This window comes from Sphaerodactylus townsendi, linkage group LG09, assembly GCF_021028975.2.
Source record: "Sphaerodactylus townsendi isolate TG3544 linkage group LG09, MPM_Stown_v2.3, whole genome shotgun sequence".
Taxonomy (NCBI): domain Eukaryota; kingdom Metazoa; phylum Chordata; class Lepidosauria; order Squamata; family Sphaerodactylidae; genus Sphaerodactylus; species Sphaerodactylus townsendi.
Genome location: NC_059433.1, coordinates 46,412,314 through 46,439,698, shown reverse-complemented (window position 1 = coordinate 46,439,698; position 27,385 = coordinate 46,412,314). Strand labels below are relative to the sequence as shown.

At 44.9% G+C, this 27,385-nt stretch overlaps 1 protein-coding gene across 1 annotated transcript in view; it reads right to left on the bottom strand.

The window, feature by feature from the left end:
* LAMA3 (laminin subunit alpha 3) overlaps positions 1–16,975 on the bottom strand; it is a 146,514-nt gene extending 129,539 nt beyond the window's left edge. The window contains exons 1-2 of the mRNA XM_048508537.1: positions 16,739–16,975; positions 9,025–9,177 (exon numbers count right to left, since the gene is read on the bottom strand). Coding sequence (XP_048364494.1) covers positions 9,025–9,177; positions 16,739–16,975 — 390 coding nt within the window. The remainder of the gene's footprint in view (positions 1–9,024; positions 9,178–16,738) is intronic.
* Positions 16,976–27,385: the final 10,410 nt, after the last annotated feature.

The following is a 27,385-nucleotide window of genomic DNA, read 5'->3' as shown; positions in this document are numbered from 1 at the left end:
TGTAACCCCTACAAATGACTCCTCTAGAGATGAGTTGGTTCATTTGGGAGAAGGCAGTCCTTAAGATATATTGGTATCTGGCCCACTTTTATATTGTGCAATTTTTAAAATGATTTTATGGTACAGTTTCTACTTGTAAGCAATTATCCCTCTAAGCATTCCCCAGAGATGCATGGAAGTCCAAAAACACTGAGTTGAACTGAGTCACCAGGGGTGAGCTCCCCATGCTGGGTGGCCCCTTATCTGCATAGCACCAATACCATGGTCAAATGGCTGCACATTTGAGCAGCTTACAGAAAACACTGCTTGTAAGCCATCCAGAGAAGTGGCTTATAAATTCCCCAAACAGACAAGTAATGTCCCAAACTTCCACACGTGTCTACTCTCTCCTCTCAAGGTATTTTGTTGGAGAGGGAGTAAGAAGTCAGATAAAGGAAGTAAACTGCACTTGAGGAACTTGCAACCTTTCAACTGGAACAAAAATCACCAAAATCACCAACTGGAAAAAATCACCAAAATCACCAAAATCACCAACTGGAACAAAAATCACCAAATGCCCTTCCCATGGACCTCTGCATGCATCTCAGACCTAAACATATGCCTAACAATCCACAACTATCATAACAAGCAAAGACTTATGGGTTAAACAGGTGTGAAGCAAAGGGTCAAGCGTGAATGTAGTCATATAGCCATGAACAATCACCAGCACAACTACTTTCCAGAAACATGATAGTGTGACAGTGTGGTACTTCAGAAAGCAGAGTTCCATCCTCTATGACCTGGCAAATTGAGTGGGCATCTCCAAGATTAATAATTGTGGTTTCATCAAATCATATTCTAATTGTTATTTCTGCTTCAGCATTAATGAGCTTACTGCTATGATTCTGCCTGGCAGATTAACGGCTGGACAGGAATGTACTAATGTTACTGTGCATGGTTTGCTTAATGTCTTGGAAATCTCTCTTGCTTGCCTTTAGAATGTGACATTAGTAACAGCTACTGAGAAGAGCAGAGAAACAGTTTATAACAAGTTTCAGTGTAGAGATAGACAACAGCACAGCTCAGTTCAGACGTAATCAAGGTTTGAATACATACGAACAAAATTGGTGTTTACCTGCCCTATTTTTTTCTAGTTATAGTCAATTATTTTGAGCTATGACTTGCAATAAAGAGGCAGTGACTAATTGAATTGGAGAATGCAAAAGAAAAACAATGACAATAGAGGGAATATATTAGCATAAGACTCATTCCTAGATGGTTGGATGTTACATCTGAATTCAGCTATAGAGGTGAGGGATAAAAGTCAGGTGCAGGGACCTTACTGAAAATCTGATTTAGGATAAGGAATGTTGCTTTCTATTTTCAGTATGCTCTTGTGATGGATTTGTAAATAAATTATTTAAATAAATGATTATCAGCAGTCAACATATTCAAGGACAGTGCTTAACAATGAAATAAATCAATGCTCTTCCAAAGAATCCTTAACTAGACTACTCCCATTGGTCATGAATGTGGCGGGGGGTGGGGGGAGCCTTTGAACACTGAAGCAGCATGTTTTTCCAAGAAAATAAAGCTAGAGCGTATTGTTGCTCACTCCTTGAAAAAGTTCTGAAATCTTATATTCATCATAAAGGACGGAAGTGAGTCCCTGGTGGTCTTCACGGGAAAATAGGAAGAACACAGCTCGTTTGCTACCCTCTTCCTCTAATTGTGCATATTTAATGGCAGCTCATTTTAAACCAGAACTAAGGAATTCCACACAATGCAGTATTTTTTCTAACTCAAAGGAAGTACTATTTAAATACAATCTCAACCTAAAGCTGGCAATTCTCCCAGAAGGAAGGGGGGAAATGGATATGTTTTATTTGTACATTCACAATAATGCTCCATCCCCAATGTAAGATATACATTGAATTAGATGATGAATTTATATGCGCATTTCCCCAATTTATTTGATTCTTCTCTCTCAACACAGGGAAGATAAACATCATACAAATCATAGCTGTGAATGTGTATCACCTGCATCACACTTGGCATTGTACACAGGTCAGTAGGCATGTGTACACACTGCTACACCACATAGAAGACTCTAAGTTTGATGCCTAAGGGTAGATGTAGAGTGGCCAATAATCCTAGCAATCTGTGGGAATTCAATGTAATAGTGATTTGGAATGGATCCAAGTTTGGTCTGGCTGACATTTTCAGAGGTACTGGGTTAGACTGAATTATCCTCCAAGTAGCTTTCTGGCAGCCTAAGTAGGGCCCCTTCCGCACACACAAAATAATGCGTTTTCAAACCACTTTCACAACTGTTTGCAAGTGGATTTTGCTATTCTGCACAGCTTCAAAGAGCACTGAAAGCAGTTTGAAAGTGCATTATTCTGCATGTGCGGAATGAGCCTAGGCTTCTTCCAATTTAAGTAGCTGATAAGAAAGGAGTAGGATGCACCCTGATGTTATTCCATTCTGAAGAGTGCACTTGCAAAGGCAATTACTTGTAATTAACAATAAATCCAGAGAGGTAGCTGTGCAAATCTATCGCAGTAAAATTCAAGAGAATTCCAGTGGCACTTAAGACACAATTTATTCCAGCATTAAAGTCAGAGCTCGCAATCATCCAAATGCAGAGGTCCTTAATACTGCACATGCTGGCAGCGTGGTGCCTGCCAGCACATTTCGTGATGTCCACCAGTGGGCTGAGGTAGGTGCAGCTTTTGACAGAAGGGCTTCTAAATGGCCACTAGAGATCTGATTGACTGAGCAGATTTTAAAGTGTCACTTTGCAGCAGCTGCCACCACAGCACAAGGCTGGCTTTGCTGCCTGTGACTGAAGTTAAGCTGTGAATATGCAAGAAAACATTTTTAAACCATATGTTCACTTCATAAAGCAGCCTGTTAAACAGAGATTCTGATTGAAATGCTAGCTTTACTATTTATGACCCAAATGCTAGAGTTACCATTACAGTAATGCACGACCACACTCCCAGATATTTTGTGGCTGGCTTTACATCATATAGCAGCTATTTGGTGGCTCCATTGCCTGCAACAGCCATTTAATAGTTACACCTGCCACTCTGTCGAAATTTCAAAGATGTCAGCAGGCTCCAAAAGGCTGGGGATGCCTGATCTAATATGATGCTTCCTGTTTCTCTTATCCAGTTTCCTAGTAGAGTAATTGTGGACTGTCTTGAACTAGCTACCCAGGAGAAAAGGTTTGTACATGACATCTGTTATCTCCACCAAGGGTCTCAATGAAGATGCAAACACTCATCAGTGCACTGTGCAGATGTGGTTACACAGCTTGGGTGTTTGATGCCACTAATGGCTCACAAAATTCTCATTGATCAAGGGATGCAAAGGTCTAGTCTAGATACTGTGATTCGTGGTTTCAAGTTCCACCCCACAGGAGCCTCAAACAGAAGCGTAGCTCCAAGGGGACGGGGGGGATGTGCAACGCACCAAGCGTGCACCCCTGTGTGAGTGTGGCGAGGGTGTTCCAGAGGCGTGGCAGGGGCATTGCAGGGCGGGGTGGAGGCGGAAGACGCACCAATGCACTGGGTGCTTTCCCCTCTTGCTACACCTCTGGTCTCAAACAATTACTTTCAACTGACAAACAAATGTTGAAAAGGAGAAAAAAGAAGAAAACTGCTGAACAATTGACAGTGTTGAGGGTTACCGGATTTTAGTGTTAGGGGGTCTGCTGATTAGGAAGGTAGTCCATTAGGGCCATCAGGTATTTTGAAGATAGAGTTTGGTGCTGTTCCTGTCAAAAGCAGTTAGAAGTTAAGCCTTTCTGTTCCATGTTATAAGTGTAAAGGATTCAATGGTGTTGATGAGCGGGTCAGCCGCCTGGCCTTGACTACATTCCACAGCCCGGGCGATGGGCCAGCTTCTCCGGCGGAGACCTTATCTCTGCGAGGGAGATGAGACCTCCGTTCCCATGGGAATCCGGGAGGGGGGATGGGATGGACAGAGTTATAACCTGTGCTTCTGGCGGGAGATCTTATTCCTGCCACTGCGTGTACGTGAGCTTTCTAGGATGTCTGAATAAACGGTCTTTTACACCCAAAAAGCCTTTTATTTCTGCTTCTATGGAATTCCTTACATTGTGGCAGGAAACTATCGTTCATCTATCTTCCTAGTGCAGTGGACCTCTGGTGTCTCGGCATGGAGAGGTTGAATGTTCCTGTGGAAGGTTCGGTAGCCCCCAAAGAGGGCTCCGAACTCTCCCTTCTGGATTTAGAGGAACCGGCGGGAGAGCGGGTCTCGCTGGTGACTCTTTCCCGTCCTCGTATCAGCACGAGTCTTCCCTTACTCCGTTGGAACGAGGGACGAGAAGACGACCATGGGGACTTACATGAGTCGTTTGGGGCGCTGTCTATGGATCGAGCGCCTGTGGATCGGGTATCTACCCGTTTTCGTATGGATTACAAACCTCAGATGCAACCTGTCACGGAGGAGACGGGCCTGACCACCTTTCATGCGGCAACACAGGAGTCCATTGAACGATTCCTGGACTCGTATTTTGGTGATGCTCCTAAAGATCCACCGTGGCATAGCACTGGGGCCCGTCCGAAGACCACCGATGAAACTGGGACTATACCAGGGATTGGGAGGGGTATCCGTACCGTCTTCCGATCGGACCCCCCAGATCCCGGACCAGCGGCTGCACCTGAGATGCCCCGTGGAGCCACCGGTGGGCACGACGTCCTGCGTTCAGATGAAGAGGAGTCCGGAGAAAGCCTGCACTCCCAGCCGGATCTATTCCCTCTCCCATCGAAAGAGAGCTGGGATGAGGAAGTGGGCCGACTGCGAGATGCCCAAGAAGCATGGGCCCGTGAACGCCAGCTATGGGAAGAGGAACGAGAACAGCTGCAGCAAGAGCGTGAAAACCTGCAAAGAGACCGGGAACAGCAGCGCAAAGAAGTCCAACTCGAATTGGACCGTGCCAAAGATGCGCTGCAACGGCAATATGCGCAGAACCTATCCGTCCATGATAAAGTCCTGGAACACTCCAAACTGGACTTACAGCGTCAACGCGAAAGCGTTCAGGTCTTGCGTACGCAAAGTGAACTTACTGCAGCTGTTCAACGAGACGAACTGGCTAAATTGGAACGAGAGAAAGCAGCTTTGCATGCGCACCAGGACGCATTGACTCGCAAGGAGAGAGAGCTGGCGGCCTTGGAGAGGGAACTGAAGAAGCAGCAGAACAGGACAACCCAAGTTGGAGTCTACGCTGTCACGGGTACAGCCGGCGCCAGAAGGGCGACGCTGCTGGGTCCTGCCACCTTCCAAGGACCGGCTCCCACCAGAACACCAGCGGCACCGGCGTTGGTACCTCCACCTCCACCGATTCCGGCCCCCCTGCGCAACCGCTGCCTCAACCTGCGCAACCTGCGCAACCGCCGCCCCTGCGGGCGCCAAGGGCCGTGGAGAGGGGATATTACAGACCTCCAATACCGGCCCGTTTCGATGGGACCGCTTCCAAACTTCCCTACTTCATCTTGCAACTCGATGCCCACATGGAGGACTATGACGATTTATACCGGTCTGAGCGCGAAAAAATACGGGACATCGGCTCAGTCCTGGATGGGGCAGCAGCCGACTGGTTTGTGACTCTTTTGAACCTGCAAGATGAAGATACTCGCACGGTGCCCGCGTTCCTCCAAGCCTTAAGGGCTCGCTTCCAAGATCCGGGTGCTGAAAATGAAGCTATCCGCACCATCAAATCTATTCAGCAAGGCAACCGCTCGTTTGCAGAATTTGCCCGTGAATTTCGTGCGGCGGCTGCCCGACTCCCTCCTGAGTGGCCTGAGCGCATGAAATGTGAATACTTCTCGGATGCTGTTGACGGCAAGCTGCGTGAAACGGTGTTTTTAATTCGGATCCCCCGCACTATTGCTGATTGGATCGAGTTGGGATCCCAGGTGGCGTCTCGTTTGGAGTACGCTCGTGCCGGAGGCCGCCCACGCCCAAAACCCGCCACTGCGACCACCAAGCCAAGCCCAGCCGCCCCTACCGAGACCACCTCCGAGCGCCGTCGCCGACTGGGATTGTGTCTTTACTGCGGAGGACCAGGTCATCTGGCCGCCAACTGCCCGAAAAAGCAGAAGCCAACCGCTCCGGCCGCGTGCACCCCATCTGCCAAGCCACCACGCAAATCCGGGCCGCCCCCAACAGGCTCGTCTAAGGCAGTTATCGAAGGCGACCCAGAGGAGGGGGAAGCAGCTGTTTGCCTTTCTTCAGCCCCCATGGACATGGGTTCGACTCCAGACGCGGTGAGTGAAGGCAGCGCTCCCATTACAATCCAAGCGTTTCTGGCCAACCCCGCTAAGCATACTCGTATTATAGCCTCAGCCCTTGTGGATTCTGGCTGCTCCCATTGCTTAATGCGGCCCCAGGTGGCGGAGGAGCTAGGTCTAGACCAAGTCCCCCTGGCTAAGCCCATACCATTCACCCAAATGGACGGCAGTCCTCTCGGGAGCGAAGGACCGGCCCAGTTCAAAACGCAACCGGTTCTCCTCCGCTGCGCCGACCATTGGGAGAAAATTAGTTTTATTCTGGCGCCAGTGGCCAAACACTCCATAGTTCTGGGCATGCCATGGTTGTTGTTGCATGAACCAAAATTCATTTGGAAAGAAAGGATCTTAGAATTCACTGACCCTCCCTGCGGTGAACACATGAATTGGGGGGAAAACTCGGCTTCTCCTGACACACACCCCCCCCCCGGCTTCATCAGCGATTGCTCCCGATTCTACCGGCATTCCACCGGCTTACCAAGATTTAGCCAGAGTATTTCAGGAGCAAGAATGCGATCAGTTGCCACCCCATAGAGACACTGACTGCAAAATCGTAATACAGCCAGGGGCGCAACTGCCCAAAGGTAGAATCTACCGCATGAGTCCCAATGAGGAGAAGGAACTTCGTGCCTTCTTAGACAAGAACCTCGCCCGCGGGTTCATACGGCGGGCTACCAAACACACACATGCTGCTCCTGTATTGTTTGTAAAAAAGAAAGATGGGTCTTTACGGCTCTGCACAGATTACCGAGGACTCAATGCAGTCTCCCTGTCCAATAAATACCCTTTGCCATTAATCAAGGATCTTTTAGACGCATTGGGCAAGGGACGCATCTTTACTAAGTTGGACTTGAGAGAAGCTTACTACAGAGTCAGAATTGCTGAAGGCTATGAACACTTGACTGCATTTAACACAAAGTTTGGACAGTTTGAATACTTAATAATGCCATTCGGGTTAAGTGGGGCCCCCGGAGCTTTTATGGCCCTTATCAACGAAGTTCTCCATGATTTATTGTACAAGGGAGTAGTGGTGTACTTAGATGACGTTTTAATTTATTCACAAACCATGGAGGAGCATGAAGCATTGGTTCGGGAAGTATTGAAACGTTTGCTCAACAACTCCCTCTTTGCCAAACTTTCCAAATGCTGTTTCCACCAAACCTCTATTGACTATTTGGGTTACCGGATCTCGCCCGAGGGCCTAAAAATGGATCCTGCTAAGATTGATGCAGTCCTCCAATGGCCTGCCCCTACCAGCCGAAAAGAACTCCAATCTTTTCTAGGTTTTGCTAATTTCTATCGTGACTTTATACCCCAATTCGCTGAACTGACTCTCCCACTCACAGACCTCTTACGCACTAAGGGTAAAGATCCACTGACTGCCAAGCCCGGGGCCCCCCTTTCCTGGTCTGAGGAATGTCAGACAGCCTTTCAGCTTTTAAAATCTGCTTTTACTACCGAACCTATCCTGAAGCACCCTGACCCAGATCTCCCGTTTGTGGTTCACGTGGATGCCTCGGACAAAGCGCTTGGGGCAGCCCTGTTGCAGAGAAATAAAGATGATAGGCTGGTTCCGTGTGCTTATTTATCAAAGAAATTCTCCGGTGCTGAACTCAACTGGACTGTAGGGGATAAAGAGACTGCGGCCATCAAAGTAGCACTCTCCACTTGGCGCCACTGGCTGGAGGGGGCTAAACACCCCTTTCAAGTTTGGTCGGATCACAAGAACTTGGCCGCCCTCTCCACCCCCCTCAAGATGTCCGCGAAGCAACTTCGTTGGGCCGATTTCTTTTCTCGTTTCTCTTTCACGGTCCATTTTTTCCCCGGAAAAACCAATAAACTGGCTGATGCGCTCTTGCGCCTACCCGGGGAGGGGGTCCCCCCCCCATTACACCCAAAAAGCCTTTTATTTCTGCTTCTATGGAATTCCTTACAATAAGTCTGAATCAGTCGAACAAGAAACCTGCTCTGTAGCTATTACACTTTCTCAGGCTCTAGCTGTCAAGTAATTTTGTTACTGTAATACTGAGAGCTGGAGAAAACAAAAACAAAGAAATAATCAAGTCACAAATACCACTGAAATAAACCTGTTTCTTAGTTGTTTTCATTGAGCCTCTTGTGTGATTCCTTCAAGCCTATAATGGGCCAGTATGCATTATGAGATCCTGAACCCAGGCTTTGCCCTTACTGAAGACTAGGACACTATGCAGTCTCAAAGGTCTCAATGATAAAATTTAAAATATAAAAAAGAAGTTTGTAGGGTATGAAATTTAAGCCCTTATGTGTTGGTCTGGAGATGGGGAGTCATCACAGCCCTAACGGAAAGGGGGGGGAGTTTAGTTAACAGTTTAAACTACACTAGAAACCTATTGGATTTGACGAAGAACATGATCAATCCAGAAAATATGTGGCTGACTATATTGCGCTTTTTTAAGATGAACAAAGGAGTTCAGAATGTGTAAGTGTATTAGCCTTTTGTTGGGAGTGCCATTAAGACAGAGACATTAAACCAGGTTAGGTCATTTTTTGTTTTTCAGGCCCCTTCCACACACGCAAAATAATGCGTTTTCAAACCACTTTCACAACTGTTTGCAAGTGGATTTTGCCATTCCGCACAGCTTCAAAGAGAATTGAAAGCAGTGTGAAAGTGCATATGTTTCATCTTTCTTTTGGATCATTATGTAGAATAAAGAAACCAGTCAATGTCAACAATATGCACACTTACCTGTCCCAGGTCTAAAGTAACATTAATTTCATCATACTTCAGACCTTGTGAGAGTGAAGGACTCTGCCACCAACTCTCTGTTCCATCTACAGCATTGGTTATTGGGTGGGCTTTGTTGGGATCAGCAGCATTGCAATAGTCACAAAACTGGCCCTGAAAGAGAAGACAAAACCATAATGGGCCTGAAATTGGTTTGTACTTAACCAGCATGAAATCAGTGCTAAATACTTCTGAAAGATCCAGTAGAATTTTATTGCTCTAGGAGGCTTGAATGAAAAACAGTTCCGTTAGAGCAGGGGTGTCCAACTCTGGCACCCCAGATGTTCATGGACTATGATTCCCATCAGTCCCTGCCAGCAAATGGGAATCATAGTCCATGAACATCTGGGGTGCCAGAGTTGGACACCCCTGCGTTAGAGGTTGTATCTACTTCTACCCTCTTGTCCAGAACTTGCTAGATAAATGCCCTTCTGTGATATACCCATGAGTTCTCTATTCAGTTTGGAGGCAGAAAGGAATAGCAATAATTTATTTCTCTCACCAAAGTTACAGTGCTAAAGTAGTTTGCTCCTGATGCTACTCCTGATGTTACTCAAGGGCTGATTCAGAACTTTGTGGCTCCAACTGAATTCTACAGAGAAAAAGAGGGAGGAGGGCTTTGCTCCAGGGTGTGCCAAAGGGTGCAGTTACTGGGCAAGGGGATAGTACTATGAGTTTAAAAAATAAGCCCTGATTTCCCTCTTTTATTTCCATATAGCCATTGCCTTTCTACTTGAGAAGGAGAGGTTTGGTAAACAGAGAAAGACATTGGGAACTATTAGCAGTGAGTAGGGTTAGGAGGACTGGGTCAGGACATGTGCCATTCCTCTGAATCCAGTACAAACTTATGACATGGCTCCACACCCATACATAAATGATACCATCTCATACATATAATTTCATGAATCATGACAGAAAAAAAATATTTTATTTCTGAGATAACATAGACTCTTCCATGGTAACGGGCTCCTAGCATGGGCTCCCAGTCGTCTGCCTTCCAGTAAAGGGCATCTATTCCTACCATTCAGATAAGGGCCCTGAATTGAACTCTCTAACCCCAACACCCCATCTCACCCTGATAAACTTCATAAGATTTTAGCTTGCTACCAATTATTAACCATTTAGGGGAACTGTTAGCTACTTAACTAAGCCACTTGGTGCTCTGAAGACAAGGTTTAGTAATGTTTCTAACATGTACATCAAAACACTCTCCAGGAACAGAAAGTATTTCAGTTATTTAAAGTACATTCCACAAGAGCTGCCAATAAAGATGGCAGATGGAAGCTGAGGGAAAACAGGTCATTAGATAAAGCCTTCCCCTTCACTTCACATTGGCAATAGCTGCAGAAAGGTATCCCATGCTAGCCTCTCTGATATGGTACTCATGCCTCAGTTCCAGCACACTAGGCCCCGAGTTTAAAATCTGGTTGGTATTTAACATGAAAGCAGGTGTATAGGTCCTATTGATGACATCATCTGCTTGCCTAGAGTTTTCATGAATATACAGTAGGATTTTGAGAGCTATGGAAATATGGCCTAAGGTCTTGCTTCTTTACAAATTTTTCTTCACAAACATAGAGAAGTAGGAAACTTTAATTTAAAAGATAGAGTCATATAGTGGTTAGAGTACTGGATGAGAATCTGGGAGAGCTGGGTTCAAATTCTCACTCAGCCATGGAAACTTATAGGGCTACCTTAAGTTACTCACTCTCTCTCAGCCAAACCAATTTTGCAGTGTTATTGTTGTGAGACTAAAAAGGACGAGGGGAGAATTATGTTGTTAGCCAGAGAGAAGCAGGGTAGACTGGCTAAGCACAGCATTGCTGAATCTCACAAATCTAGACACCATAGTCACACATGCCTTGACAGTTATCCTGATTAGACTGCTCTCACATACTCTGCAGGGTTGCCTTTGAACAGTGTTGGAAACCAACAACAGCTGGTTCAGAATGTGGAAGCTGGACTACTGTCAATGCCTACATTACTTCTTTGGTTTCTAGTTTATTTCTGAGCCCATAACAAGGTGAACCTTAAACCCCTACATGATTTGGATATTATACAGATTGTTTATTTCCATATGAAGCAACCTTTGTTGCCTGGTTATTTGAGGAGGGCCTACTCAGTGTTGTTGTGGGAATGGGTGACCAGCCTTCTCAGTTGTGTGCCCAGACTTTTGAATTCCAGGCCTCAGGAAGCCACTCTATCAGTCTCCCTGCTAACCTTCAGGCATCAGATCCAGACACAGCTATTTCAGATTTCTTCTCTCAACACTTGCTACATTTTACCTTTTTGAAAATTAATGATAGTTGTTATGGCTACCAATCTTGATCTTCTTTGATCTGAGATTGCAAATGCCTTAACAGACCAGGTGCTCGGGAGCAACAGCCGCAGAAGGCCATTGCTTTCACATCCTGCATGTGAGCTCCCAAAGGCATCTGGTGGGCCACTGCGAGTAGCAGAGAGCTGGACTAGATGGACTCTGGTCTGATCCAGCTGGCTTGTTCTTATGTTCTTATGTTCTTATGTTTTAATTTGGCTGTTATTGATAGCTGTTACTAATTTGGCCATTCAATATTGATCACTATCTTGGGCAGGGGTAGGGAACCTGCGGCTCTCCATGCTGGCAGGGGCTGATGGGAATTGTAGTTCCTGAACATCTGGAGATCCGCAGGTTCCCTACCCCTGATCTTGGGGAATTCTCCAATTATTGCAGTTTTGGATTTTTCTAGTTTTTGTGATCCAGTTGTTGCACGGTTTATGGTACATTTTATATTGTCTTTCTTTACTTCATTATTTTCCAAATTCTGTCATCTGTCTTGAGTCCCAGCAAGATAGGCAAACTATAAATGAAGCAAACAAACAGATGGACATGAAAAGGGAAATTACACCCATTCCTCTCAGAATATACCTCTTGAAACTCTTCATAGCTTAAAAAAAGAATATCCCAGATATTACCTCCACCTCTAAAACTTCCAGAGAGTTTATCAAGTAGGAGCTTAAAAAAATGAAAAATCAACGAAGGAAAACAAAAAAGAGTTTGAATGTATCAGGGAAAATGGATTTGCATTTCATAAGTGGAAGGTACTGCAGACTTTTTGAAAGTACTAGATGTTACTAAGTATGCATAGTATGTTCTGCGATTAAGGATAAGTGCTCTGAACTTCAGGAGGCAGCAAGAAGATTACAGGAAGATTTCCAAGGCATGGGGATTTTCCACCAAACCCAGCTGCAGGTACAGCAGCCAACACTTCTACAATTACCAATGAGGATGCTACTCTATCTAGAAAATGTTTGCGCAGGAATGATAAATAGTGATCTTTCAAAGGAAATATACAATCCATACCCACCTCATAGAAAGAATGGTTAAAGATTTGTGAATGTATATATGCTGCCACTGGTTGGTACAGTCTGGAACAGTGGTGGGATCCAAAAATTTTAATAACAGGTTCCGATGGTGGTGGGATTCAAACAGTGGCGCCGCTGCACACATGCACCTCCAGTCCCTATTGGGCAGGGAGGTTGCTTCAGTAACCCCTTCTCAGCACTCAGAAAAAATTAATAACTGCTTCTAGAGAAGTGGTGAGAACTGGTTGGATCGCACCTCTGGTCTGGAAGCAGTCATGAACCTATTACTCCAAAAGTCTGACACAACGTTCTCATTTTTACATTCAGCATAGCAGAATTAATAATCATATTAGTCTTCCCCGGTGGTCTTCCATCTAAGTACTAACTATGGCTGACCCTCAGTGGTGGGATCCAAAAATTTTAATAACAGGTTCCAATGGTGGTGGGATGGTGGCGCCGCCGCACACACGCACCTCCAGTCCCTATTGGGCAGAGAGGTTGCTTTAGTAACCCCTTCTCGGCTCTCAGAAAAAATTAGTAACCACTTCTAGAGAAGTGGAGAGAACTGGTTGGATCCCACCTCTGCTGACCCTGCTTAGCTTCCAAGTTCTGACAAGATCACACTATTCAGGCTTGGCATAAACTTAAACCACCTTTAATCTAGAATATTTGTAGTTGTGGGATTGTGGAAGCTTTGCATACCTCACTGAGAACTTTCTTCGGGGTACCTGAGGACTGTTACCCTGTCAGACCACTTTATATCCATTTAAAATTGGGATTACACATTCTTATTGATGGCAACATTTCAGGAAATGAAGATTCACACATGCCTCTGAAGCACCACAGGGCTATGTCAAAGCAACTATAGCATCACAGCTTAACTGGGAATTTCCCGCTGCAGGTGCTGTAATGTGTCCTGCCCTTATGATTACCTAACATTTCCACAGGTTTTGTTTTTCTCTGCACTTTTATCCCAGGCACATTAATACATGTGGGCACGCCTGTTTAAATCGTCTCCTGTTCCTTTGAATTCATGTTGGGAGTGGGGGGTGAGTTGAACCACAAATGGTATTCCATAATTAAGTCCCTTTGAACTTAGAGAAGTGTGATAGCATATACACTGTACTGTTACCACATTTCCCAGAATTGATTTCCCAAGTCTTTTGAAAGAATTCGGAACCCCTCTTGAAGCAGAATGCCTGGTAAACTGCAGAGGAATTCCTGCTATGTGTCGACATGAGGCTTTGTTAGAAACTGAAGAGGGACAACGCTGCTGCACTCACATTTAGACAAATACTGTACATAGCACAGCATGTTTCCTTGTGCCAGGACAGATCTATCAGTAATCCTTCCAGGAACTTGGATCAGACACAAAACACAACTGACCTTTCTACTGGAATCTCAGACAAATATTAAATAAGAAGAGGACTCCTTCTGTTCTCTATGTCCCCTGTATATACAGAAGAATTATATTCATTCACAACCTTAAGCCACATAATATTAATTTCATAAACAGAAATAAAAACGACACCCTTAAAACTGTATCCTTGGCTAAGTTTCTTACATTGTTGTAATTTTTAAACCTTCTTCCCCAGCAATCCTAAACAGAGTTACACTCTTCCAGGTCCATTGACTTCAGTGGACATAGTAGGGTGTAATTCTGCTTGGAACTCCTCAACTAATGTTAAAATGTGATTGCAGTCCAAAATTCGCCCCATGAAATGCTCTTCAATAACCTTAGTAAACTTTGCTTCCTATACCCCCAGTAATCTCATGTACAGCACATGAACATTATTTGGAAAACCATCTCCATCAAGGATTGTCATTTCCCCTGGAAAACAAAAACAACCTAAAATGTCTGTTGCACTGCCATGGTGGGGGGAGGGACTGGCACCCAAGGCAAAATGGTGCCCTCCCCCCATGTGCCCCCCTTCTTCCCCTTCCCCTCACATGCCTCACATTTAAAAGCTAAAAGAGCAGCCTGCTCCAGGCCTCGAAGACGGTCTGAGTACAGGGGTGGGGGAAGCGATTTTCCGCCCCACATGCCTGTGCCCGAGACATTTGTATCCCCCCGCCCCATGGTACCTCCACCTATGCCAGGTTGCAAATGACTTATGGCAAGCCAGCAGGATTTTCAAGACAGAGATGCTTTGCCTCAAGCTACAGTTGTTCATTCATTGGCACTGAGAGCAATTAAACTGATAGAAATCAAACACATAGATAGCAAAATGGCTAATTTAAACCTGGCCTGGAAAACAACCTGTATTACTCCTCACCAGATCTATGCAAGGCAGAACTAACATTCCATATTATATGACACTGTTTTTGTTAAAATCTATTTACTTGGCACATGTTTATCCCACTTACTTCAAAGGCAGTACATGTTTCCACCTTTCTCCTTTTTGTTCTCAGAACAATCTGGTGAGGTAGGTTAGGCGAAGACTGATTATTTGGCCCAAGGTCAACAAATAAGCAGGGATTTCAACCCAGTTCTCCTTGGTTCTAATCCAGTTCTCTCAAAATTGTATACAGCCACTGGCCATCATAAATTTAGTAAAACAGATTGATATATAGTGATACAAAGCACCAAAGTGATTTTCCTGATTTGGGTATTTGATAACTTAATCTTGACTCCTCTGATACCAAAGTCACTTTGATCATTATATCACACTGGCTCTCTTCTTATTACTTTACTGCTGTTTCCAGACAGGCAAGATTTAAGTTACTGCCAGAACCCCTAAGGAGAGTACATTTTCTTAAACTCAGTTCTGAAATATTGTCTAGGAATTTTCATTTTATTGTTGTCGTAACCATATGATACATAGAAATACATAAACCAAAAAGCTTGACAGTTTTGTTATTTTTGAGATTGACAGACACAAACAATGCCTTCCTAGGTAGCATTACATCCTTCTAAGCCCAATTACTTTAAAACACATGGGCCATAACTCTGCTTAGGACTTGAAACAAATCATTTGATTCTCACACTCCTCACACACCTTTGAGCAACAAGCAATAATAGACTTAAGTTTACCTTAGAAAGGTCAGGGATTCTGGACTTGAAAAACCAAGCTGTATATTTAAATAGTATTAAAAAAAAACTTCTTGCCATGAAATGCGACAGATTGTACATGTAGCTGAATCATGCACAGTAGGAAGATAGGTTTATAGAGAACAGTTTAACAAAAAATAAACTGTATTATACCCTTACACATAGAAGATAAAAGATTCCAGAATGTAGAAATCGTTTCTCAGTTTATCTGATTTTTCCCTTTCCATCAACACGGTGCATGCTTTAAAAAATTCAGCCATAAAAGTGATTATTTTATCACTTAGCTGGTTTTAAATACATTTCCTACAACAAGCATAACAACCAACACTGTAATAGTATGAGAAGAAGGGTGCAGGTTGGAAATTAAGCAGGCCTCAAGGCTCAATCTCAAACTGCACCACAGGGTCAAAGGAGGTGCAGCTCCATATTGCCTGGGGAAAACAGGTGTCGCTCCCTTATTCCAACTCATCTCATAAACGCTGGTGGAAGACATGTTTCCTCATTTCTAAAATGATAATATTGCAGTCCTATCCTTCAGGGATACTGTTATGATGGGTTCAGAATAACTACAACATTCTGGTTCTGTCAGCATAATCAAAAACAAGTATTAATGGTTGTGGTGGGTTTCCCTGGTCTGGTCGATCTTGTTCCTAACGTTTCGCCTGCATCTGTGGCTGGCATCTTCAGAGGTGTATCACAGAGGAAGCCTGTTACACACTATATCAAGAATTAGTGTTCATTAATCGAACATAACGACCCTTTTGATTGCACTGAAATGGAGGAGAACTGTCATTTTACGCATAAAGATGCACTGAACATTTTCTTTCAGCCACCTGGACTGCGAACAGGAGGTTAAAGCAAGGACAATTAATCGATATCAAATCATCTTCAGCACATACAGCAGATTCTCTTTTCTTTTTTATCAAGGCTTCTGAGACTTTAGCAACTTTAGCGGCATGCACATATTCAACCGGTGCCGGGTTTGGCAGCCGAGATCGGATGGAAAGCTGCACCTGTTGAAATGCTGTCCTACCGAAGTTCCACCATAGGGTGGCAATCCCGCGCCTCTGTGCCAGAGTGCCCTCTCCATAGCAATGGATGCCTCGCCGGGACAGGAGCCTCCCTTCTACATTTCCTTATGCAACCTTTTTACGTGCTAGATAATTAAAGGGTGTCCCACCAAGACCAAGTCCGGGGGCCACCTGCGTGAGCCGCTGCGGGCCAAGAGAGCTCCGTCCCGCAAACAAGCCTCGCTCCCCCGGGCCGCCCGAGAGTTACCTGGATGGTGTGGCCCGCGGGGGAGGCAGCTGGGCCCCCGACTAGCTTGCAGTAGAGCTCCAGGCGCGGACTCCCGCTCTCGTCCTGGCCGCAGGTGGCCGTGGCCCAAATGTGGGCTGTCTCCGCCAGGTTGAAGTAAGGCGGGTGGAGGCTGAGCCCCGGTTCCTGGGGGAAGCCCCGCAGAGCCGTCTGAGCGTCGCCGGGGCAGCAGCAGAGCGCCAAGACGATGCCCGCCATCGCCGCGCCCGGAGGCGTCCAGGCGACCCGGCCACTCGCGGCCATCCTCCCTCCGGTGCAGAGTCCCCAAGCCAGGCGCGAGCAAGCAGCGGCGAAGGCGGCAGATCGGGCCCCTCCGCTCCTCTGGCGCGCCTTCGTTTCCTCCTGCCCGGAGGACGCAGCACAAGAGTGGAGAGAGGCGAAGGCACCCCCTGCTGCACGGCCGCCAGCCTCGCAGGAGCAGCCACAAGTGCAAGCAGCCGCCGGAGCGTGCGCCCCTGAGTGCACTGCGCTGCTCCTGGTGAGCCCCGACGTAAGGGCGCTCATTGTGCCAAGCGGGAGGCCAGACGCTTCTCTTGCCAGTGAAGAGACCCGGCCACCGGACTGAAGGCCACGGGTTGGCCTCGTGGTCTAACTTTTGGGGTAGGAGGGCTGAGAAAACGCCCTCGCCCACCGCAGCGGGACTGAATTGTGCTTGCGGAAAGATGGATTGCGCGCTTATTGAACGGTGCTGGAAATGAACGTGATCCGGTGCTGGAAATGAACGTGATCGGGAGAAATGCAGGCTGTGAATGTTTTCCACAAAATAAATCAGTTCCTGTCAATGAAACATTGTTAAAAGCCGTTAAAAAAAGGCATTGGAGCTTCTCACCCCGTGTTCAAATGAATGTAACGCGGGATAGAATAAGGATGCCCTTGGTAACAAATGCCCATGGACTGGTGAAATTTGTGATCAAAACTTATTAGCGCTGAATATCCAAGATAAGTCAGTGTGACTATGTTAAAGAACTGCCAAGCAAGACACTTTTAAATTTTAAATGCAGATACAGTGGAGTATCTACAGAAAATAGAGCGGGGGACAAAAAATAATTTTGTCCCCCCCCCCTTTAGGAGCGTCCAACTGGCAAGGGGGTCTATGTGGCTGCATGGCCCTTCCCCTAACCCACGCAGAGGAGAACCAGAGCCTCTCCTCCCCACTCCCCCAGCCTCCACTCCCCAATACCGCTCTTGCCCAAGAGATACAGAAAGAGATAAAAAGAGGTAGAGAAAGAGACAGGGGAAAAAAAGGATTTCAAATCCACAGCTGTTTGCAGTGGAGCCTGCCGGCCTCCTGTTGTTACAAAGGAGTCAGAGGACTGAAGAAGTTTGCAAGGCTGCCTTGGAAGGATGCAACAGCAGGAAAGGCACTTCTCCCCAGCCCCCCAGCCTAGAAACAGAAAAGGGCACCTCTCTCCTCACAACACTTGCACTGCTTAAAATGCTGCCCAACTGGCACAAAGCGTCCCACTGGATGCCCCAAAGCGAAGGACCATTCAAAGCCACTGACTGGGGCATGGGACAGCAGGGTTTTTTCAAGGCAGTGAGCACTGGTAAGGCACTAGCCCACAGGACAGCTGTGTTTGCTCCACTGCCTCTCTGCTCACTTCTCCCAGCCTGTGCTGCTTTCAAAGCCACTAAAAGCTGCTGCTAATCTCTGGACCTGTCTGATGTCTGGGTTCCCCACATAGGGAAGAGGGTGTTCCTTCGTGCTCAGGACAAGCGGGAGGCCATGGGTTGCTCTCAAACTTCTCAAAGGTGAGCCTGGTCCCCTACCCTCTGCTATTCTCCAGTGCTGCTCCTGGCCAGAAGAGACAGGTGTGGCGTTCCCCCCCCCCACCTCGCCCGGGCCCTTTGGGCGGTGTATCCTTCCCTCCTCCCTAACCTGGTACGGGACCCAGTGGGGTAAGTCCAGGCGCTGTAGCTGAACCCGGCAACAGGCAGCCAGTTTCCTGAGGAGGAGGAGCAGGTGCTGCCCTAGCCCATCTAACCTCACTTGCTGTAGTCTCCAGCCACCTTCCTGGACAGCAAGTGTGACACAGGTCCTTTAAGAGCTGCAGATCAATGGAAATGAGTTTTGCAGTGGAACCAAGCCAAGTTTGCTTAGTAAGCAGCAGGTCTGAAGCAGGCTGCGGGGAAAGCGCATGTGGTGGCAGGCCCGTTTGGGCTGATCGAAAGAAGCTGCAGGCAACTTGCTCCTGGGGGCAGAGGGGTGCACCAGCTCAGGACACCCACTACATGACAATTTAAAGTGGCGCCTTCCGCCCCCTGCTCCCGATCCACCAGTGTGTAGCTATTATGTTCCAATAAACTTTGAAAAACTAATTTAAGAGCCCTATGAAAATGGTCTTATACCTGAAAAACAATGCCCACCACAAGGATTTACACGACGCATGCAGGGCAGTTTCTTCTTTGAGATGATATTTATTTATTTCATTAGATTTATAAATTGCCCTCCCCCATAGGAGAGGAACCCAGGACCATATTATACATAAAGCTTATATATACACATTACTTTAATGTCATATTGCTTGCCAGTTCCTTTTTTATCAATATCTCTATTTCAATGTTCAGGTGAGAGTAATAAAGGGCAGGACATGCTTCTTTTCAGTTTACATCTACTTTTCCACCTATTTCAGTCCATTTCTATGAAATGTTTATTGTTGTAAACTTCTCCACTTACCTGTGGAATGTTACAAATTCCTTCAAGCCCTTTTCATACAGCCATATGCTGAACAAGCAGTCATTAAGCAAAAAAAATTGAGAAATTGAGGCACACTCATAGTTAGCTGATGTTTGTTTTGAGTCAGTGGGGAGTTGGGGGAGACAGTGGGCCAATAGTGCACTGGTATCAGGGTTGTGACATCATGTTGCCTCTTCCTTATCACACCTCCATAGGCAATACAGTCTAGTCGTGACCTTGATCTCATATGCTTGAACATTCCCACAAGCTGTTGGGACCGGCCAATTATTCTGTAATTTTTTAAAAAAGAACAAATGGCAGTCGACATGCACAGCACAAGTCAGGATTTTAAAAGAGAAAAGAAAAGAAAGAACGATTGCGCAGTGGGAAAAGAGGTCAGCAGACTTTATTTCTAGTAGGTATCGATGTCTGTGTGAATACTGTGTAAATGATGGTCTAAGTACCTGAAAGCCTAGGGGCCTGGACATGGGTTAATATGGCCCTGGGGCAACCACCAGAGATAGGCCAAGTACATTGTGGTTTCCCACATTCCTCTGGCATGCAAGTTACCACTCCCTGTTTCAAATGTTATCGGTATGGCACATTAACCGTGCAACTCTGAGCAGAGTTATACCCTTCTAAACCCATTAAATAGGAATGTAACTGTTTAGGATTGCACAACAAACTATCTTATACTCAGACAGATCATTCATCTATAAAGGGCAATATTCCAATTCCCAGCAAGGGTCTTTGATGTCATCTACTGTTTGATCCTTTTAACTGGAAATGTTGGGGTTTGAACCTAAGACTTCTTGATACAAAGCAGATGCTCTGCCACTGAATCACAGCCCCTGCAGATAAGAAAATAGAAATGACACAACACAGTAACATTTTAAAAATAAATCAAATAATATGCTCTCTTATTTATGAGACAGTATCCCGTTTGTAAAATAGGAAGAACATGACTGCCTACTTTGTCATGCCCAGTGCTTTCTAGACTAACCTCTGGTTGAGTTGCACTACGTGCCATGTGCTTTCACCCTGTCTCTTTGGAGCTCAATGCAGGTGTTGAACTCTGCTTCTTAGGACCATTCCTCTTCAAGAAAATAACCATTGCCCCACCCCACAATGACCTGATCTATTCCAGATCTTTTCCCTCACATCTTTCTGTCTTCTAGGACAGTGAGAATACTCTGTGTGTTTGTGTGCCTGTAAGTTTATTATTTTTATTTTCCTCAATAAAAATGGTTAAACTTTGATTCCTGTGGATTTCTAAGGAGAAAAACCTACTGTAAACAAAGGTAGCAAAGATCTTGTAGTTGTTGCCCCCTCCCACCACAAAGGTCTGTCCCATGCTAATCCCCCCCATCTAAAAGAGGACAGATTGGAGCATTTCAAGTAACATAGAAAAATGTCTTACCCAGAGGCGTAGCTGGGCCAGAGTGCGCCCGGTGCGCACTCTGGCTTCCCCCCCCCACCGTGGCAGCGCCCCCCCCGCTCCCACTCCCACTTACTTTAGAAAACCAAGCAGGCTGGAGAACAGGCCTTCCTGGTCTGGTGGGAACTACATTTCCCAAGGTCTTCTTTCCCACCAGAACAGGAAGACCTGTTCTCCAGCCTGCTCAGTTTTCTAAAGTAAGTGTGTGGGGAGGGCACCACGGGGGGTCAGGGGAAAGGGGGAGGAGCCGGGGGATTTTGCACCCCCCACGTGACCCAAATTCATGCGCCCGGTGCATCGCACACACACACACCCGCCCCCTGGGAGCTTCGCCGCTGTTCACAGCAACAGAATTTAAGTTTCCTCAGTTTCAGCTGATTTTGCTATTGGTATATAGACAAGTTGGGACTCCCGAGGAACTTGCAGGGCAGCCATTAGACCAGTGATGATAAACCTTTTCAAGACCGAGTGCCCAAATTGCAACCCAAAACCCCCTTATTTATCGCAAAGTGCCAACATGGCAATTTAACCTGAATACTGAGGTTTTAGTTTAGAAAAAATGGTTGACTCCAAGGCATGAGTTACTCGAGTGAAAGCTTGGTGGTAGTCGGTGGCTTTGCTTTGAAGCAACCGTGCAACTCCTCCAACGGATGAATCACAACCCTAGGAGGGTTTACTCAGAAGTAAGCCCCATTGCCAGCAACCGAGCGTACTCCCAGGTAAAGGATCGCGCTTTAGTTCTTCCCATGAAAATCAGTAGGGTTTAACAGCGCTTAACAGGGTTACCTACACTGCTCCCCCAAAACTAGGTCTTAGGTTTAATGCTAATAATCGAGCCCAGTGGCCCAGGCCAGCCTAGATGTGTGGAAGGGGAGGGGCGATACCCCCCCCACATGACAAACTCCATTTGTGTGTGCCCACAGAGAGGGCTCTGAGTGCCACCTCTGGCACCTGTTCCAGAGGTTCGCCACCACTGCATTAGACCCACCATTGCCTCCTCCCCCATTACTGCCTTTCCTTCTCTCTGGCAGATTCCGCATGGTCAAAAAACAGCGCTGTGAAAACGGTGTAAAATGGTTTAAAATGATGTTAAAGGGTTTACACCGTTTTCACACTGCTGTTTTTGGCTCATGCAGAATCTGCCTCTGTGATTCTGTCTTTTTTCCATTTCAGCCATAACTAGTATCATTTCTCCTCCTCCCGCTATCACTCTCTTTGTTTCTGCCTTCTTTGTCAATTTCAGCCATGGCTCCTTTAAGTTGTATATGCTTCTACAGGATGGTTAATTAATGTCATGGGTGCACTTCATTTGATGTGGAAATAGTAGTTACCTGCTGTTGTTACCTGTTGAAAATTAGACAGTAACAAAAGTAAACATTCTGATCTCAAAAAATGTTATTGCAGGCATTCATGATAGACTCCATGCCCTGTCAACATTCTCACAGAACAAATCTACTGCTCATTGGGAAATAATCATTTGCATGAGAGATTGTTACAAATGGGAAAATTACTCCTTCTGTTGTACTTCAAATTTAGATCTTCCTGTAAGAAGAGATGATGTTCCATTGATACTCAAGTCATATGTCATCACTGCCACTAGCCAATTTTGGTGTGCACAAGTGTAAACAGAGCAGCCAAAAGATACTCAAGTGTATGCACTCAGCAAATCCAGAACATTACATTACACACAGCCTGTGTCAAGAGTACTCAGATAAGTATCTTCTCCATTATTATTCTGTTCACTTGGATTTTTCCCAAAAGAATTTGGTCTCATTTACGCATATGTGTACATCTCTCAATTATGCTACACTTCATTACTCTATACTTCATGGCTGGCATTTGAATGCATTTTGAGGTGATGCAAAAGGTGCTTCTGCAGAATTAAATATGTGGTGACTAGGACCAATTCACTGAATTGCCGAAGGTGGCCAGTTGGCAAACTTGGTCAGATATTACTAAATATTCCATAACTCCAAGAAGGGTGATATATATGTAGCAGTTTAACTTTATTATTTCGTTATAATGTAATTTGCTGGCAAGACCAGGAGTAAGGACTCCTCACCCCTTATCATTGCAGCAATTGGAGCCAAACTTAACAGTATGGCAGAGCTGCCCCTACTGGTCACCTTCTATAACTTCAGGCACCTCCAAACAGAACACCTTAATGACTCCTTCCTGCAGGAATGGAATAATCATTTTGCTTTTTAAATTTCATTTAATTAAACATTGCAACTATAGACTTACCTTACTGTTCCAGAAATGAGAAGAACTGTTTGGTTAAATGTTTGCATTTTATAGAAACATTGTCTGATACTGTTAGAAACTACCATTCAAAGTTTTTCTGAAGGTAATTTCATTTTCTTACAATACTGTTATTACCTTGTGTTTGTAATTATAATGAGTAACAGATCTGTTACTTGCTCTAAATAAAATTAATGTTCTATAAATGTATAAAGATGTGAGACTTTTAAGATTGTAGCCACAGCTAGTCTACCTTTCACCGCATATTCCTTCACAGTTCTCATGCATGCCCAGAGTATGCATTCAAGTAACTTTTTTCTGCAGAGTATCCAAATTACCTCTCAGAAACCGTAAATAGAGACACTGTGCTATGTTCTGCTTGCCAAAGGCTAGTTCAGCACTATGTCAAGGTCATGTGTCAGTAAATGAGAGTGTTGTCTTACAACTTGCTGCCAATACCTTCTTTAGAAAATTTTGATGAGCACAGTGAACACAGATCACATTTCTGTTCTTCAAAAACAATCCCAGTTTTCTTATTGTGGGGTTTGCTGCATGGCTTGTAAAACTCAGTCACAAGAAGCCTCAGAAAAGTTCCATAGATTTCATTCTTTACTTTAAAAAATGGTCATGCAAATCACATGACAGCTTTACAGTAACAAAATAACAGGAATAAACTGTGGGGACAATGGACGAATGAAACAGAAGGTCCAGTTCATATGACTACAGCTAACAGTTGGCCACTCTTCTCCGCCCTGCACCCTAAACACACTGGTACTGAACTAGGTTAATGTTGAGCAAGGTCAATCTATGGTTGAAATCAGGCTCCATCCCTGAAGACTGGAAGATGGCCAATGTCACACCAATCTTTAAGAAAGGATCTAGGAGGACCCGGGAAATTACAGGCCAGTCAGTTTGACATCTGTTCCTGGTAAATTAGTAGAATCTATCATTAAAGATAAAATTATAAAACATGTAGAAAAGCAAGACCTGCTGAGAAAGAGTCAGCATGGCTTTTGCAGAGGCAAATCCTGTCTTACAAACTTACTAGAGTTCTTTGAGGGTGTAAACAGGCATGTGGACAGGGGTGAACCGGTGGACATTGTCTACTTGGATTTCCAAAAGGCTTTTGACAAAGTTCCTCACCAGAGACTGTTGAGAAAACTCAGCAATCAAGGAATAAGAGGGGAAGTCCTCCTATGGATTAAAAACTGGTTGAGAAACAGGAAACAAAGAGTGGGTGTAAATGGGAAGTTCTCACAATCGAGAGATGTCGGGAGTGGTGTCCCCCAAGGATCCGTTTTGGGACCAGTGCTCTTTAACCTATTCATAAATGACCTGGAAGTAGGGGTGGGTAGCGTGGTGGCCAAGTTTGCAGATGATACCAAATTATGTAGGGTGGTGAGAACCACAAAGGATTGCATAGGAGCTCTAAGCGGATCTTGATAAATTAGGTGAGTAAGCGCAGAGATGGCAAGTGCAGTTCGATGTTGCAAAATGTAAAGTGATGCACATAGGGCAAAAATCCAAACTTCACATACACGCTTGCCAGGGGTCAGTGCTATCAGTCACAGACCAGGAAAGGGATTTAGGCGTCTTAGTTGATAGTTCCATGGGAATGTCAACTCAATGCATGGCAGCTGTAAAAAAAGGCAAACTCTATGCTGGGGATCATTAGAAAAGGAATTGATAATAAAACTGCAAAGATTGTCATGCCCTTATATAAAGCAGTGGTGCGACCGCACTTGGAGTACTGTGTCCAGTTCTGGTCGCCGCATCTCAAAAAAAGGATATTGAGGAGATAGAAAAAGTGCAGAGAAGGGCAACAAGGATGATTGAGGGACTGGAGCACCTTCCCTATGAGGAGAGGCTGCAACGTTTGGAACTCTTTAGTTTGGAGAGGAGGCGGCTGAGGGGGGATATGATTGAAGTCTACAAAATTATGCATGGGGTAGAAAATGTTGACAGAGAGAAATTTTTCTCTCTTTCTCACAATACTAGAACCAGGGGGCATTCATTGAAAATGAAGGGGAAGAATTAGGACTAATAAAAGGAAACACTTCTTCACGCAACGTGTGATTGGTGTTTGGAATATGCTGCCACAGGAGGTGGTGATGGCCACTAACCTGGATAGCTTTAAAAGGGGCTTGGACAGATTTATGGAGGAGAAGTCGATTTATGGCTACCAATCTTGATCCTCCTTGATCTGAGATTGCAAATGCCTTAACAGACCAGGTGATCGGGAGCAACAGCCGCAGAAGGCCATTGCATTCACATCCTACATGTGAGCTCCCAAAGGCACCTGGTGGGCCACTGCGAGTAGCAGAGAGCTGGACTAGATGGACTTTGGTCTGATCCAGCTGGCTTGTTCTTATGTTCTTATGTTCTTATGAAATATTTGTCACAGCAGGATTCAAAATGACAGGTTGTTCAAATTAAGTTGTGGGGGGGTGCAACTGACAATAGGCAGAGGCGTGTCACAAACTGGCTTTTCGGCCTGGTGTGAATATGATGCAGGAGAAACTATTAATGTTGCATACTCCCATTATGTATGCAGCAATGGTTACACCAATATCACATAACATAAACAGTGCATCAATTCTTAAATTTCAGTGCATTTGGAGGAATTGTAAGGAATCAACAAAGATTAAAATAAAATAAACAATTTGTATGCATAGTACTTACAGTGTCATTCTAAGCAGCATTTCACTTCTAACTCTGTTAGAGTCAGTGAGCTTAGAAAGGTGTGACTGCTTAGGATGGTGCTGTTATTTTTATAATATTCCACACCATTGATTATACATTTCTGTTGCTATGGAAGCAGGATCTGTATAGCCGATCTGATGTAAGAGAGGCATTCAATCACCTAGTTTTTAAATATTTTTCAATTGGAGGCTTTCATTTTATGTTTTTGCCTGAATGCTAAGGGCACAACTGATACCTGCAGCCCTCCAATCTATTCAAGACTGCCTGCCTGGCATTTCACATAGGATTTTGATATGTCACTTCAAGATCAAGGCCTGAAACATATTTTTTCCTCATCTGTCTTTTTAACATCCAAGAATGATAAGGAGTCCTGGAGAACTCAAAAATGTGCCTGATGTTCTGAATTCTTTTTATTGATCTTAATAATTGGTATTACATGGTTTTCATTTTTTAGATTTTGCTTGTGCCTATACAGCTACCTATATTTTAATACCAAGCAGATGAAATATATTTAATCTACACAGCTTGAAATTATAGAGACACTGAAAACATGGCAGGGTGATTTCAGCCTTACAATTTCATTTCTAGTAGTCAAAACTAAATTATTCATATGTTTATTAATTAATTCACATTCACTGATGTGGTGGATCTTAGCAGTACTTGAGGTTGTTTGTATTTGATTTATGGTTCCAACTCTGAGTTTCTGAATAGAGTGCTATTAAATTTCCAGTTTTTTCTTCTCTAATTGCATTTTTAAAGTATTTTTAGAGATCTTAAAGGTTCCAGAAGACATTTACTGAAATTTAGTGTGCCAGGAACGCTTCTCGGGTAGACCTACTGGTGACCTCGCTCTTATTGTCTGAGAAATCCACATGTAGAGCTAACAGCAGTGCTCTCTTCAGGCAAGTCTAGTCTGCTCTGTTTTGATCCAGCAATAGATTCATTTATACATTTATTTAAATATTTGTATGCCTGCTATTTTTCTGAGCATCTCAGGACCAAACAACGTGGTTAATAACAATGTTAAAACAATTTTATATAACAAGCATTAAAACAACAGCTATTAAAACCTGTCAAAATTTACTTTATTCCATCCACCTGTGGGTATTTCCTCTCTACTGAGGCTCCAGTCGCCCCACAAGCTGTCTGGAAAAGCTCTGCCTTACAGCCTTGCCAGGAAGCTTGGAAGCTAGAACATTGCCCCCCCCCCCCCCCCCCCCCCACAACTGCCACCACCATAGTTTTCGGAGAGGCTGTTCCAGAGGAATGGAAAGGCCATTGAAAATACTCAAGTATGACTGTTGCTGAGTGTGCCTTTGCCAAAGGAATACTGACAGTAGATCCTACTGAGAAGAACAAAGGAATAGGACATACTTCTCCTGTTTATATATTCTGGAAGCCACATCATCCTTTTTTCAAAAGGGTAGGGACAGCAGCCCCACTATCCATCTTGACATCAAGGACATATCTCCCACACATCAAGGATCAGAGACCAAATATCACATCACTGCCTTTGAATTGGTACTTGCAGGACTATTCAACGAAGTCG